General features: G+C 38.5%; 1 protein-coding gene across 1 annotated transcript in view; it reads right to left on the reverse strand.

Moving 5' to 3' along the window:
- RNF38 (ring finger protein 38) overlaps positions 1–16462 on the reverse strand; it is a 114375-nt gene that overhangs the window by 20799 nt on the left and 77114 nt on the right. The window contains exons 3-4 of the mRNA XM_035310176.1: positions 5968–6161; positions 1308–1521 (exon numbers count right to left, since the gene is read on the reverse strand). Coding sequence (XP_035166067.1) covers positions 1308–1521; positions 5968–6161 — 408 coding nt within the window. The remainder of the gene's footprint in view (positions 1–1307; positions 1522–5967; positions 6162–16462) is intronic.

Genomic DNA, 16462 nt, shown 5'->3' on the forward strand with positions numbered 1-16462 from the left:
AATGGAACTTAAAGCCTCAAAATGTGTATCACTGATGACAGAAACCACTCTCAGGAGAGACACTGAATTTGACCTGGTTCTGGCTCAGGTACAAAAATCAGGCATACAGTGTAATGTTGGGTGTGATTCAGAAATGCTCAGAATAAGAATAAAAAATGACCTCTTAAAATGATTCTGTCTCTGAAGTACAAAACATCACCATGGAAGACCTCAGTTAGTCTGGAAACACTGACATCTGATCATAGATGGTGCTTGGAAGGTACAGGCAGTGGGATGGAACAACTGCTTATCCAGGCTTGCCATGATGTAATCTTGCAACACAAAGCAAGAGCATGTTTTGAATTTTTAAGATGCTGCAGCAGTACAGTTGTTCATCAAAATGCTAGGTTGTGAGATGGCTAGAACGGTGGCTAGCTTCCACCCTTGCACTTGGTCCCAAATGCAAATACTTCCTTACTGAGCACTGCTCTGCAGATGTAGTAAAATGCAGCAGTTGTATGCAGCTGCGTTGAATGCTGGTATACTTTCAGGCAGGGCTGTTAAGAGTTTCATTCTATGCATGTGCAGTTTGAGAAGTGGACGTCCAGATAACTAGTTCATGACTGTGTAGCAACTAATGCACTTGTGCTGCAGCCTGCTGATTTGAACAACAACAACAGTAAAGGTTACATCAGTAAGTCAGCTTCTTTTATAGGTCTTCAATTATGAACTCTGTACCAATTCCTGTCTCAGGAATTATTTGCTTTCTGGACCAACCACAGATTTCATTTTTTCATGTAATTTAAGGAGTTGATTAGGTTTGGACAACTAATTTGGTTATGTGACAATACTGTCATGTTTTCTGCTGTTATGTTCACAACCAATTATTGGTATTGCGAATTCTATTTCTGAATAATTTATTTGAAAAATGTATAGACTCCTGTGCTGAGGAGAGGCACTTCATGTGGAATAGAACACATACTTAATTACCATCTTACATCTTAATCACGTTAAATTAACTTCAGAAGCAAAAGAACTGCATTTCAAAGGTGGGCCGGAGGCCTATAGCACTATGCCAATATGTGCATTGGAAAATTGTTAACTTTCAATCTTCTTTACTAACACTCTGGGCTTTTTATTTCCCCACTGCCACCGCAGCACTTTATACATCAATAATAGTACACAACAAAAATAACTTGTAAGAGGGCAAACAGACTTTAGTGATAACGTGACTTTCATAGCCAACTAATTTGTGGTGGAGAGGGATCTTAAGATTCGGGAAAAAAAGATATCTGTGACATTTGCCTCTTTGTACCTGAAACTCTTACCTGATCATGAATGTCAACCATTACTGCATTTTGCTGTGGTGGGTGAGCAGCTGGGTGCAACATACGAGGAGATACATTCGGTGGGTGAAAGGCTCGGGGCTCTTCTATTGCTTGCTGTTGTCCATAGGAAAGATGGTGATAGTTTTCATCTTGGCTAATGGAATTATGTCGAGACAGGCGATCTCTCCTTGTTCTCTGACGTCGAACAGGAGGACTGGAAACACATTAAAAAGATTAGAGATCATATAAATGCTACAAATCCTTCCTGTTAACTAAAACCACATGAAAATCAAGTATCAAGAAAAAAAGTAAACTTGAAAATTTTACTGGAACCGATTTATTGAACTGGAATACAATTTCTTACCAACAAACTTGCCAAGAACTTCAGAGCTGACACCTATCTCAGCACAGAAGTGCTTAATAGAGCACAGCTTAATGCTGTAAAGGAAACCTGGAGAACTCCAATATAAATATTAACCTGTTAGGAAGATGACAGTTGGATTGCCAGGACAAGTGCTCAAATGACAGCAAACTTCAGGAGATTTATGTGCATTAATTCTAGGCAAAAATCCTTAATTGTATGATTACAGATTTCCCTAGGTACCTTGCTCTAGCCACACCACAGAATGGTTGCTCACTTAGTGAGATAGACAAAGCAGTAGACTCCTCTGGAGAAACATCATTTTTTCAGCTCTCACATGCTCACCAACTAACTGAATGCCTCAGAGGCGTCTCTTTGGCAGACACCAGGAAATTGTGATTGCAGTAATCGTTATTTTGCAGTGTAGAGAACTGCAGTGTAAATAGATCACAGCATCTACTTTGTTTGAGTAACTCATTTACATGTGTGGGATTTGATAATATAATCTTATATAATTACACGTATGTTATGAGCAGAATTGCTACTATCTTGAGCCAAAACTTCTGTAAATTGGAAGCCACCAGCTCAGGCTCAACACTCAGAAAGTCAGGCACACACAAGTAACAAATTCACAATTAGAAGTTTTGACTGAGAGACTTCTCATTTATTTGGAAGGGTTAAGAACTGAATCATAGAGTTATGTAGGTTGGAAAAGACCTCTAAGATCATCAAGCCCAACTGTTAACCTAGCACTGCCAAGACTACTGCTAAACCATGTCCCTAAGCACCGCATCAACACGTCTTTTGAATACCTCCAGGACTAGTACATCCCTGGAAGTACAAGACCATCCCACTATCCCCCAATACTTCCAATATGTACCTTCCAATCTCCTGACACGTAAATTGCATGCCCCAGTGGCAACAGCAAATTAAAGCTACATGGCACAGAATGGTTTCCCAGTTACAGAACAGGCTGAAGGATCCAAAATGCAGCAAAGAAACAGAAGGAGCTGCAACCACTAGATCACGTCCTCTCCAAGAGAGTGTCAAAGAGAATGTAATATGCTTCACTCTCTCTATTCCTTTCCCATTACCAAATAAAACTAAAACAAATAGGCAAATTGGCAAAACAAAGCCTGCTCAAGCTCAGTACAACTTTTTTGCTGAGTGAAACCGATGTACTCCACGAAAGGGGGAGCCTAATACCAGTTATTCAGATGATCCTGTAAGTATACGATACCATGTCTTAAACTGCTACTCTTCTGTCCTACTTCATACAGATGTTATGCCATTACTGTCTTAAAACTGAAACAAATGGTCATTCACTCCAGGTCAGACAGAATGCCTGATGCTGAATTATAACACAGCAGGAAAAAAGACAAAAAAAAAAAAAAAAAGCATAGCCCTCATTCTCTTTACAAATTATCGTGTCAGAACACACAAAACATGTTCTATTCTGAGCACCGAGGACTTCAATATACAGTTCGATGTATTTGAATGTCTTAACCACAGTTTCTTTTCTGAACAGTTTTTTCCACTGTCCATCTCTGTATTACTATTACAATATACAGATAATTTTCTCATTAGATAAAACTGGTATATATGATTTCTAACCACTGAGATGATTAACACTTACTGCAAAAAATTTTGCCTTTTTTGGGAACTGAAGTTGCTTTACAATTATTTCCCGCTACAAAACAGAAATGCTCTAAATAAATAACATAAAATGTGTATGCAGCTTATTTGTTTTGAAAAGCTGTAGTAATAGAGAAAAGCTATCAATGGCAACCCCAGTGCTTTGGAAGAACAATTACAGAAATTTTCTGACACCAGGTAGCTTTTTATTTAATTTTTTATTTTTTTTAAACAAATGGATTAACATTATCTGGAAAAAAAGAAAAACAGTCTTTTTCCTATGTAGAATAATAAAGAAATTACAGGTTTCATTCAGCAAAATTCAGTGCATCCAGATACACAGCTCTACATGCTTCCTAAGTTACCGGCAAGCATTTCAGATGAATAATCAACACAAGGATCTAAACTATTACTGAGCATTGGTAATGAACTTGTGCTTTAAATCCCTTTAAAAATAACCACATAAAAGTCTCTGTTTCTACATTCAAAGTATAAACGTGATAAATGCCCAGCCAAAACAAAAAGGCAGAATGGAAGCAGTGAAAAAAATGCAGGAGTTAGACTCCCAGGTAGGAAGAACCATCAAAAGGTGTCCGTAACTGCAAAGTCTTGATGTTAGCATTCTCTAGCAACGGAGATTTCTTTGCACTAGCACATTCTCAAATGCCTTTACTCAGTTCAGTATTACCTTCGAGATGAGGAGGAAAGGAAAAACAGGTGAAAGGAGAGGCACAGCAATGGTACAGATCTACCCATTTTGCAATGACTGGCAAAGACAAATTGAAATGGCCTTCTGTTTCATATAGGCACGCACTACACTTCTACATTCACAGTTTATCTGTACTATATGTGTCTAGAGAAAAACAGCATCTTCTTTCTGCAAATTCATACCAGGAGGCCACTTTTCTAAATGCAGTATTTAATTGCTTACCATCAATCTAAACAAACAACAAGACAAAACAAAACCCAAAATAAAATTAGGGTTCTGTTGTGCTAGGCACGGTACAAAATCCCTGATACAAAGAGATAGGGTCTAAACGGCAACCCAGATTAAGGAAAAAAATCTAGATGATAATAAAAACCAGCAGAGATTCACCCTGTGCTGACTAACAGGAGCGAATCAATAGGACAGAAGAGGTAGTACTGGTAACATCGGGTCAGAGTGATGTCCACCAACACACGCTTCAGAGGTTCAGTTTGCACTAGTCGGTTCCCTTGAACTGCATGACCATTTGCAACTGCAGTGGTGCAACCTTTCAGCTTATCTTCATCTGAAAAGAGTCTAGTTTATTAACTCTGAGACCACTCAGAGTGGGAACACAGGGAAGAAAGCAGGAGAACAAGGCAATTTGCTTTAAAAGCAAATGCATAATCACAACTAAACCTTTAACAACAGATGCACTCACAATGATCATAAGGAATCAAAACTTTGACCCCATGTGAGTGTTTATCATCTCCAGTATGGCTCCAGGGCATTCTAAGACTCAGAAAGACTCCTACAAAACAGAGGCATTTGTGTGCCATTGTCCCTAACAATCCTGTTCTAGGAGGGGAGGTTGGATGCAGTACCGTTACGAAAATGAGCCACAGCCAGCTCCAATTCAACAGTGCACACAAACAAAAATATGCCCTGCTCAAAGGCCGGGGAGCAGACTGCTGAAACATTCAAACGTCTGTTGATTAGAACAAAAGGTGTTACCCCAGAACAGGGTAACTAACTTGCTTCAAACAACCCTTGCCTTCTCATGGTTGACAAACTTGATAGATGGAATCAGAAGAAAAACAGTTATATACATATATACTATGTATATGTTAATATATACATATTAAGTCTGATATTTTACATTCATGGAAAACTGGGTACTTCAATTTTAGTAGAAAATAAGCCACAGTACTTCTCAGAAAGAAAGGAAGGACGGTGATTCGTAATTTGCATTAGGTGACCCATCATTTCTGAGCCAAATTTCAAGGCAGCAAAAGCTTGTATTTTGGATAGTTAAACTATAATAGTAGAGTGTGTCTTTATGTTTTCCTGTGCTATTATCCAGGAACCAGTTCAGCCTTGCCATCTAGAACTGTACTCTGCCACGACCATTGCAATATATTCCCAAATCTCTTCTTTGAGAGTCTTACAAGCAACTAAGAACAACATGAAATGTAATTTTTATCAGAAGTGAACCACCCACATTAACCATATGACAGAATGTTAACCTCTTCACTTTCTCCAGCTAGTAACCCTCATTTTAGACTTTTAATGCACAAAAAATAAGTGTGACTGCAAGGAAAATCATGGTACTACATAAATAACAATTATCTTTGAAAGTACCCTGATGAGAAATAGGATTTTTCCTCACATTGTTCTGAATGATTATTGCTCCAATGTACAGTAGAATAGAATCAGGTTAATAATTAAAGATGTTAATAAACACTCCTTGAGTTGTCTTCAATAAGTTATAGGATGATGAATCAATGTATATTACTTTAACTTCTCAGTTACAAATATGACAATTTACAGCTCAAAGGAAATGTTAACATATTTACCATGTGATCTGGTCTGAAATACTGATTCATCTGAATAGAGGAATCTATTCTGAGATACTCCTCTCTTGAGATGAAATCAGGAAGAATAAAAAAACTGTTTCCCCATCTGTACATACTGCTTACCTCCTTCTGTTTCGTGCAGGTGTGTTGCATCGTTCCCCTGAGAAGTGGTGTTGGTTGGGCCGAGCCAAAGGAGGCTGCCTATTTGATGTCATCTCCCATGGTCGCATTGGCGGTGATGAGGCTGGTGATGCTGCTGTATAGTCAAAGACTGAATGGGAAAGGCGTTGTCGCTTGGGACTAGGACTGTCTTCGCTCTATGCCAGTGCAAGAAACAAAACAAAACAAAAAACCCACCTCCGGATGAGTGAGTTACAATCCACACTTCAATATCGCTCTGCAGCTAGCATTAGAAGGAGGGTTTTACTGCAGACTGCACTAAAACACCATGAAATTAATCAACTGCAAGGAGTTACCTACTTACTACCTTTGTAATACAGATCTGTGATGGCTCTCTAACCCCCGACAAGTAACTAAGTTATGTTTTAGAAGCACGAATATATTGAAATCCTAACATCCATGCACAAACAAAATTGTACCAGGAAAGAGAATAGTATGTGGAAATTAACGTAGATCCTATTTTGCATTCCTCCTGCTGCTGCATTTATAGGTTACAGAAGCCTGAAAAGATTTATAAGCTCAGTCCTCATGATACCACTTGTGCTCTGGGATGCATCCCTCTTCTATGAGGACTGTACTAGCATGGTTGATCTGATAACAGCTTTGCTTTGCAGCCAATTTTAATTCTGCTATCTCAGCACACAAGTGCTCAGTTTTCTACCTATTAGTACAGTAGTGGGCATAGGGAAGTACCTATACATGACCTGAAATGAAATCACTTCTCAGTTTGTGCGTGTTTACTTCACTAAAGCTCTGCTGGGACTATGTAACACCTAGAGTTTTGGTGTCAGTGGTGTGAACGCCGTTCGCCTCCAAGCAATGTGCTCCCAGTGGGTTCTGAATACAAGTCACTACCGCTCATTTTCATCATGTGCCCATGCTACTGATTCGTTAAATAGAGACAGCCACCATTCCTGTCAGAAGATCTCACAGACGACCAAAAATCCAGCAGGGAAGGCAATACATGTCCCTTCCCTCCACCCTACTCGTCTGTCAGAAATGTAACCCGTCATGCTGTTAACCAGCCTAACCGAGAATGTTCTGCTCCGGAGATCACTGAACACATGAACATTAACAGCTACACAAGAACGGCCACGCTGCATCCACCTTTGAGTCCAAACATCAAGTACACTTGACTGACACTCGCCCATTTCAGTCCCTCGCAGCGTTATTTCAATTTACGGGAACGGCCTCAAATTTGCAGGCTACTGCAGATAACCGAGTCAGAGAAAACCTGGCATTCCAGAGACTGTCAGAGGTCTCATTTCAGATGTTGTAGATTACGGACCTCTTCTTAGCTTTACAGGGGCCTATCCTTTTCTGAACACTACCAGTTGCTTCTTGAAAGTTAGCAGTGATATTTAGTTTGTCCTCCGGTTCTTTCCAGTGCAAGCATACCTTTATGTAACTCCTAAGTTTTGTCGATGTGTTTAAGAGAAAAAAAGGTATTTTTCCTCTTTTGACTTCTGGCCATTTTGACTAAATTTCACTTCTCTTCAAACTCATGCTTTCAAATACTTCAATAGAAACTGAGGTTTTTCCTACTGTATTTTAACCCAAGCAGTCACTACTAAGGACGATGAAAGAGAAAATGATGAGGAAAAAAATTACATGGGAGGGTGCCCATTTTTAATTCCACATCTGCTTTTAGTGTGGTTTCCACAGGGAAACAGGCTGATAATGCATGCAACCTGCTTTTCAACTCCTTAACTCACTGCACTTGAGTATCAAATTCAGTATCAATATGCAGTGTAAAGCAGCAAGAGAAAAACAGGGCGAAATACAGGCATATTCCTGAAGGTTCCTGAAAGCAGATGCCCAGGTAAAGGCTGACTCTTCCAGAAGGCTGCAGGCACTCAGGATTTCAATGTGCTATAACCAAACAACTGGAAGAACCGCTTGACAATTGCCCTCAGAGCAGTCAAAGCTTCTGTGAAAATAAGTGTTTTACCAGATTTCAGACTCTTATCAAAGGAGAAATCATAAACAAAGCTACCGTTGTTCTGCCACTCGCAGGGCTGCTTGTTCAATCTATCCTGCTCTCACAACAGAAGGAGCCGAAGAGAAGGATGATTTGTGGCCTCACTCTATTCAAATTGAAACACAGGAAATAAAAATGCAGGTAAAGCAGGTACACCGGGGTCTCGAGAGTACAGAAGGAAAAGGAGGAGACACAAGGTTTAGCGAAGGTGCGAAGACAGCAAAACTTGGTGAAGTAACAAAATAACGCCTGTTGCCCTGCTATATAAACCATGTATGCCTTTGGTTGGCCATCTCCCACTGCTACTGCCGTAACTGAAATCTGGCACATTTTCCCAAGCATTAACACTAACACACCCTGCCCTGTAAAAAGTTGTTTGGGAAGAAAAACACAGTTTTTTGATTATTTTTCGTTTTGTATCTGTATTGCACCCCTTCAAAAACAGTGGTGATGGAAACTGCCAACTAGCCAGCCTTCATTATCGCTCCAAATTACTACCTCACACTGCCATTTCAAACTCCACGGCAAGTGCTTAATTGCCCTCTACATTAAGCAATCATACTTTCACTTCAACTTGCTTCCCATTAGAAAGAAAATAAAGATAAAATCATTTTTGGAATTACGTATAAGTATAGTTTTAAAAAGTAATTACGTTTTTTTCCCGTACTGAGAAAGAAATAACCTGAAGCTATGCCAGATTTGCAAACAGATGTCTTTAACAAAAAAAAATCAACCTAAACCCGAAGAAGACCTGGTACTTTATCTTAGTTCTAATTAAGAAACCAAATCTCATGTTATGACTACAGCAAGGTTGTTACAGCACATGAAAAAGAACAGAGAGCTAATAACAGGAACACATCCTGTATAAATTAAGGTTTATTTTCATGTCAGTTTCAACAAGCAGGTGGAATAACTAGCTATTTTCAGTATAATTTTCAAATCTACATAGTTATCACTCATTAAGCTCAATAGTTTATTTGTGGAATACGATGCTCTCAGCTATGATGGCAACTCCCCAAATCCCGAAGCCACTTCAGATGCACCTTGCTAATATTCAAAACACGCTCTGGGACTACTGCTGCTCTTAACAGCCATTACACAACGCATTTTTCCTCCAGCCCAACAAGCAACAAGAACAGAGTGGCTGGCAGCTACCAAAAACACCATACATACAGCTTTTAGCAAGCAAGGTAAAAACTCAACCCCATTTTAGACGTTACTTAAACAAAAAGCCTAATGAGAACAAACTACTTTGTGTTTAAAGGTAGCGGAACCAGAAGATTTTAGGACATAAGTATCAGATTGTACCTAATGAGAGATGCAGTTTATGTCAGGACACTAGATGTGCAATCTCATCCCTAGGAGCCAGCAACTCAGATATTCCCACCAGTGTTGCCCCATTCTCATCTGTGCAAGCTCTCCCAGTGTAACAGTGACAAAGGTGATTAAAGCGTATGCCAGTTTGTTAAATATCTTTTAATGGGAGCACACTAGTGAAAAAAAAAATACTATTGTTAAGCTTCTGCATATGTTCCTTACAGTAATTTTTATATGGTTTATCTAAATGCTGTTCCGTTTTCACCTGGGCACCGAGGAGATAATTCCATGAAGACAGCATCCTCTGGGGTATTTCTTTTCCAGTCAAATTCTGAAGATTACACACATGAACTAAGGAGAACAACTGTTACATAAGGGAAATGTCGAAACAACTGCTGTTAATATCTGAGGATCACTCTCCTGCAGCCCATGAAGACCTGTATTTTAAAAGTAACCTTCACCTTAGTATCTTTACAGCATAGAGATACTTGAAGAGTACTTTCAAGCACAGCCTTTTCCTTAGCCATACACAAGAATTATGATCCTATCAGTATACCCTCTACAACCCTGCCAGGCTGTTTAGAAACCTTTAGCTGCATTTTTCTTTTTCAAGCGTGAGTACTGAAAAGGCAATGATTTTTCACTTGAACTGAGAATAAGATAAATCTGAAAGTATATAACCAACCTTAAATGTAACTATAGGCATCTAATGGGCTAGTTAACTCAACATTTTGAGTATCCTCTGCAAAGAATCTATCTGCTCCAACAACAGAGATCTAATTTACATTGCAATGTTTCTAATACTCTGAAGGTACCTGCAGTAACAGCAAATCCTTGGGCTGAACAGACCAGCTGTCTCCAAACGCAGTGGCTTAGTGACAGGCCAGGACTGAGCTCACTTAAGTACTGCATAGCTCAGGTCTAGAAAGCTGTGGAAGAGCTGTGCCCCACGGCTCTTTGTTCTAGAATCCATGACAAAGAAGGTTGGTTACACTTCCCTGACTGCATGGAGCCAAGCAGGCCCAGCTGATTTTATAAGCATTAATGCCATCCTGAATATCACCCCCAAAAAAAGCAGAGGCTGAAGGTTAACTTACGTGTGGCATTATTTAAGCCAGCATACAGTTTCTCTGGACAGAAATGGCTGGGTCAGAATAGTCACCAAGCGGGTGTGAAACATTCAAAACATCAGGTAGACCAGCTGTTATTGTCTGAAAAACAGCTAGAATCTGACAGCAGGTATAGTGAAAATTGAAGATGTAACATAGCTTGTAAAGCTTACAAGCCAGTGTAGTGCTGTATTCAACTAATTTATTGCTATATTCAACTAACCTGCCACTGTACACTCACTGTACAGTGTGCCTGAGATTCTACATCATCATCTAGCATCACAGCATCTTCTGGGTTATCTGCTTTCCACCCCCACAAAGTGGAAAGTGTTTCACCTAATCTGTCATTGCCCTCAACAATGAAGAAATACAAAATATACCATCTGTTTACCAGTCTACCACTCAAAAAAATGTCTGAACACATCAACTAGCTTTAACGGAAATCTGTCAATGTCCAAAAAAAATTACATTGACACCTTTTATGGGGAAAAAAAAAAAGGTAACTGGTAAAGGGGAAAGCAAAGTAGCTATTCCCATTGCAGAAAAGGCAGACAAAATGATAGGGTTACATGCTAGCAGACCACTGACCAAGATGTGCATCTATCAACGAGCCCATGATGGTTCTGACAGAGCCCCAGTCTTATTTCAAGTCTGCATACCAGAGAAGTGCAAGCGCAGAAGATCAGCAAGGAACCCTGAAGTCTCATTTCCAAATACGCTTAATTTCTGCTGCTAGTAGAATGAAATTAGTGTATTTCCACAGAATTATTGTAAATTAATCCTCCTGATCAAGTTATCCACATAAAACTTAGCTCACAGAGTAAGAGGATTGTATGTATTTGTCTAGGATTTCCAGTCATCTTTCAGCCAAGATCCAACACCACGGAGTAACTCTGCTCAGCTTGCCACTCACCTGAACATCTCTCTGCCACTCTGTAGCCCTATGCTATAGAGATGGGACATCTCCATGAAACCAAGTATAAAAGATTTTGGGAAAGATGAAAAACATGCTTCAAATAACAGGTGAGTGCACATGAGAAAGAAAACTAAGCCCCCAGCTTTTGAGGGGAGGATGCGGTGAAACCACAGTGTATTTTCCTAAAGCCAAAGGTATAAAGGTTAGCTTAGAAAAAGTTCAGAACAACTTGATAACATTACAGAAGCTCTAGGGAAAGTATGGCAAAACCTTGTATACTTAGGTGGATTGTCTGTGTTCAGAGTTATCTATTGTTCGTAAGTACTATGCGTAGAACAAACCAGCAGAAGCTAACAAGCACCCAATAGGACGTAACTGGCTACATGCTATTAATGGCCCTGTAAATTATTAGCAAGACAGTTTTTTTCACAGATTTGGGGAAACTTCACTTTAATGTGTACTTTTGTATTTTGCAAGGACTTGTTTTATTCATTTTCTTACATATAAAAGCAAAACAGAAATCAATACACATAGAATTACTCTCGCAAATGCATTACTATGAAAGTGGAAAGTATCTATTCACATTACTTTATTATGAATCACAAAAATCCACCAAAATATATTATAATAAATTTATATTCTTGATTAGGAAATAATTATTTGACAGGCAGGTTTTCGAAGGATAATTAACATGAAGGGCATTTTACAACTGCAGTAAGAGCCTCTCAAAACAAGAGCTACAGCAAGACTAAGTCAGTTTGAATAGCTGACACTTCCAAGGGCATTAAAACACAGCTATACTAAAGATTGAACAGAACATGACCTAGCAGGTGTTTAATTACAAAATGCTACAAGTACCTTTACACTTTTAGAAAAGAGAGGATGAAAGCCTGCAAGCCTGTATTATAAAAGAAAGGAAGGCTTAAAGGTAACCAGATCCTCTGAATATACTAATGTGTATATGTCTGTGTTTTGTTGTTGTTTTTCAGTACAAAGCTAACATCATGACATAGCCCTGTGTAAAAACACCAATAGGAAATAAAAGATGGTGAATGTCTGTCTCATAGTGGCTGATACGAACAGTCACTGAAATACTGGAGTCTCTTATAATAATTGTTTGTGGTTGCCAGGAACACCAGAAATACCACTTTTCAATGCAGGACCCCTAAGTGCATTATAAGTCAATGAACATGAACTTCTGGACTAGTGTGAGATGAAACCTATGGCCAGTGAAGTGCAATTCCTCCCCCAAGGAAGCAAAGCACCCTAATTAAACAATTTACATTGGTGTGAATGAAAAGGAGGAGGTAATGTAAGTCCTTAGATGGGAGAACAGGACTGATTGTTTCTTTCACTTGCATTTCTAAGCACAGTATTTTATAGCAACCTCTTACATTCACATCTTCAAGTTGCAAGCCTGTCTAGAAATCTGTACTAAACTTTTAATTTCAAACACAAAGCATGCATCAAACTTCCCATTCTCTAAATGTTTTAAAAGCCTCTGATAGATGAGACTAATGGTTCAAGCAAAGAATAAACACTCATCATTTTCTCTTTATGCTTCTAAGACGTCCCCACAATTGTACTGCCTAAGGAGTAGTACTCTTGAACTTAAATATATATATATTTGAAAAAAAATCAACTTCGCTTGGCAAATATTGTAGATCTTATCTCTGAATCATCAGTTTTAATCCTGACAATGTCTAGCAAAATATGTTTTCCTACAGACACCCTTTTAACACCACTTTATTTTCATGCTTTCATATACTTAAAACGCAATACATTTGAAAAGCTGAAACTCAGGAATTCCACTTTTATTACATATTAAAAACAGACATCTGAGTGGCACAATCAAAAGGATTTAAAGTAAAGTAGTAACCAAGGCAAAAAAAGCATATTGTGCACACATAGGGAAGGTAATACATAATCAACCATTTAGAACTGCTGAATTTTAAGGCCAGGATGTTCTTACCAGAAGGTAGAAGAGCTCCTCTCCACAAAGATGTCATTCTCACCCATCTCTTGAGTAACAATACAAACATGGTTTACATAAGCAACAACTTAATGGTGTTTTTAATTCAACCAAAAGATGGCAGTCAATTAAACGTTTTGTACATCAGAGACTGAAATTAAGTCAGTATTACAGTTCGGAATCCTACTCAAAATGTGCAGTTTCCTCATTTTTAAAGGAGGAACCCAAATGAAGCCACTCGGTGTCTCCCTGAAACTCTCTTCACTGCAAAAGTTAGCCTTGCCTTTCCATTCTGCAAATCCCTGTCTGAAGTCATGCTAGCAGGACTTGATTAAAGTCATTGTCAAGGTTTTCATTTTACTCCCCAACAGACTTGGAGGAATGAATGCATGTCATGATCTTATCTCCTCTGAAGAGCTCTTGTCTGTCACTTTAATTATCAATTCTTATGTTGATAACCTTATGATAACCTCCAGACTTGTCCTATTTCCTGGACATCATCTATTTGCATTCCTGTTGCACAGTATTTGCATTTCTGTTGCTTTTAAGTGTTAAAAAACAAAACTTTTATTTATTTATTTATTTATTTAAGAAGGAAACATTCTGACATGTCTGAAAACCACAGGCTTCCCCACCATCCTCACTGTTTGGATTCTTCTGAATCCAATTTGCCTGAGCAGTAGTTATTGTAACATTTTGGCAGTTTCTCATGCATTTACAGTGACAACAGGAAGAAATCTAGAAGAATTTTTTCATTATGCAAATAGTTCCATGAACACTGGCCCTAGAGAGGTTTGTTACAGATTTCTGTTTTGATGCAAAAAAACCTCCAACACCCTCTGCCTGTGGCCAGGTAGGATATTGGATTCACAGATATTGTTCTGGTATTCAGAGTAAGCTCACACGACAGCCTCTCCCTCAGCCCAGTCCAGAACAACTGCTTTCAAGTCTCTTCACACCAAAGTCACCTATTTTCACAAAACCAGCAGGAAAACCGTGCTGCAGATGTAGAGTGACCTACTGCCTAAGCAGATTAAGTCTTCTGGTAACAGTACGCAGCAGCAACTGATCAAAATGGATTTACTTAAAAACTTTATAGATGTAAACACATTAAAAAAGCATAAGGAAAAAAAAAGCAGACTTGCTCCATTCCCTAATGTTCCTTTTCATATTTGGGAATCTTTGGAAAATTTCCTATTTTCATACTCTACATAAAAGCTGGGTACTGCATGGGTATGTGCTTCCCACACCTCCCACCCATGTCCCCCCTTCACTAAAGCCTTTTCAGAAGAGGCGACCAGAGCAGAAATTATAGGAAAAATAGGAGTGCAACCTATTCTTTCATCAATCTGACTGCTGTTCATCAGAAGAGTAAATATAGGAATATTGTCTCTGATTAAAAAAAAAAAAAAAAAAAAAAGTCTTTATGTTTAGAAAAGATCCTGTAAAAACTATCATTATAATAACATGAAAATAATGATTTGGCAAGTCTGAACTGCATGCCACCTAAAGAACCAGTTTTACTCAGAAAGCCAAATATGATTTTAATTCAGTCATGGAGAACTATAAAAAAAAATTAAAAAAACACTGATTTTATTTTGAATCTATTTTAAAATGCAATTATAAAATCAATAGATACAGTAAATAGAACAAATACTCTGTATTTGAGTTTCAACAAAACACTTAACACTATCCTTCTCGAAATCTTGCCCTAAAGTATAATCAGAAGCAATTCAGACCATGTTTTTGTGGACTGTAACCTTAGGATATGCTGTAACCAATGCAATGAAGTGCAATAACTATTACCTACTTAGATATTTTGACAGCCCCAAACACTATAGAAACTCAAACTTTGCTTAGCTTTCATTACTTTAGACTTTGAAGCACGTTATGGGCTACGCAGGTATACAAAGAAGTACCAGACAGTGATGTAATGGATTGTTTTTATCCATTATCCGTATCAGCTGTAAGATGAATAATGATTCTACATAAAACAAAGTTGTGAATAATAAAGGTGGATTTTTTTTAAAGGAAGCAGGCTTTATAAATAAAGCTATTTATTTGGAAGATGCATTAAAACAGATGTATGAAAATTTTCTGAGACAGAGATGCACCATCTCATGAAAAAAAGATCTTTGAAAGATCAGTGCTAACGTACTAGTATTACACCTTAGGCAGTGTTAAACAAGGATGGTAACTTTCCAAGAAAGAAGAGCTTTTCTTTAGAAACCTAGAAGTTTTCGTACACACAGAATTGAGTCACACTGTACCAAAATATTCTCAACTTTTACATAAATGGTAAAATATAACTAATACATATTATGAGGAAAAAGGCAATAGCATTTTATCTGTCAGCTTGTGTGTGAGACTGGGGCACTTATTAAAAGGCTGTTCTTACATACCTACAATCACATTTTGTCCCACGTGCAATGCATGGAGAAGTTAGGTTTAATCTCGCAGGACAGATTAAACAGGATATGCCCTGTCAAGCATAACATAGGCCACAAAGGGTGAAGCTTTAATTACACCACCTTTCTCTGCCTGCTGCCAAACACCAAAGACAAGGTAGTTTTCTTCAGAGATACAAACTAATCTTAGGCTTATTTTCCGCAGTCCATAGCAGCCATCTGCCGACCACAAAACCCAGATAACTAGATCTGCAAGCAAATTTTGGGTAAAATGCTTTCACAGAAACACTAGCTTGTATGTCATTTACAGAGCTAAACCATCATTGACCTTATTAACATTTGAGTTATTGGTCCCTTCAGACACACTTTCAAAGAGCATTTGGTTTCCTCTGTCCACTGCAAAAACACCATTTTCCTCCCATGTTTGGTCCACATGTATGTTAACTGTGCAAAAAGTCTGATGTGATCTTTGTATCTCTTTAGTCCAAGAAACAACATTGCTGAAAGGTACTTGTACTTAAATATGAGCAGCATGACTAGTCATTTGTACTCCCTGCCGTTCCAGCAGCTTGACAAGCCATCACTGTGCTAACACATCCCATGATTTTTTTTAACATGCTGACAAACTCTTGATTTCCTGCATACTGAGAACGTAAGCATCAGCCAACGAAACAAACGCCCCTTCTCACAGACCAAGGAAAAGAAGCTGTTAAGGGGTGTTATGCTGGGAGTGGC

Source organism: Oxyura jamaicensis, chromosome Z, assembly GCF_011077185.1.
Source record: "Oxyura jamaicensis isolate SHBP4307 breed ruddy duck chromosome Z, BPBGC_Ojam_1.0, whole genome shotgun sequence".
NCBI classification, from domain to species: domain Eukaryota; kingdom Metazoa; phylum Chordata; class Aves; order Anseriformes; family Anatidae; genus Oxyura; species Oxyura jamaicensis.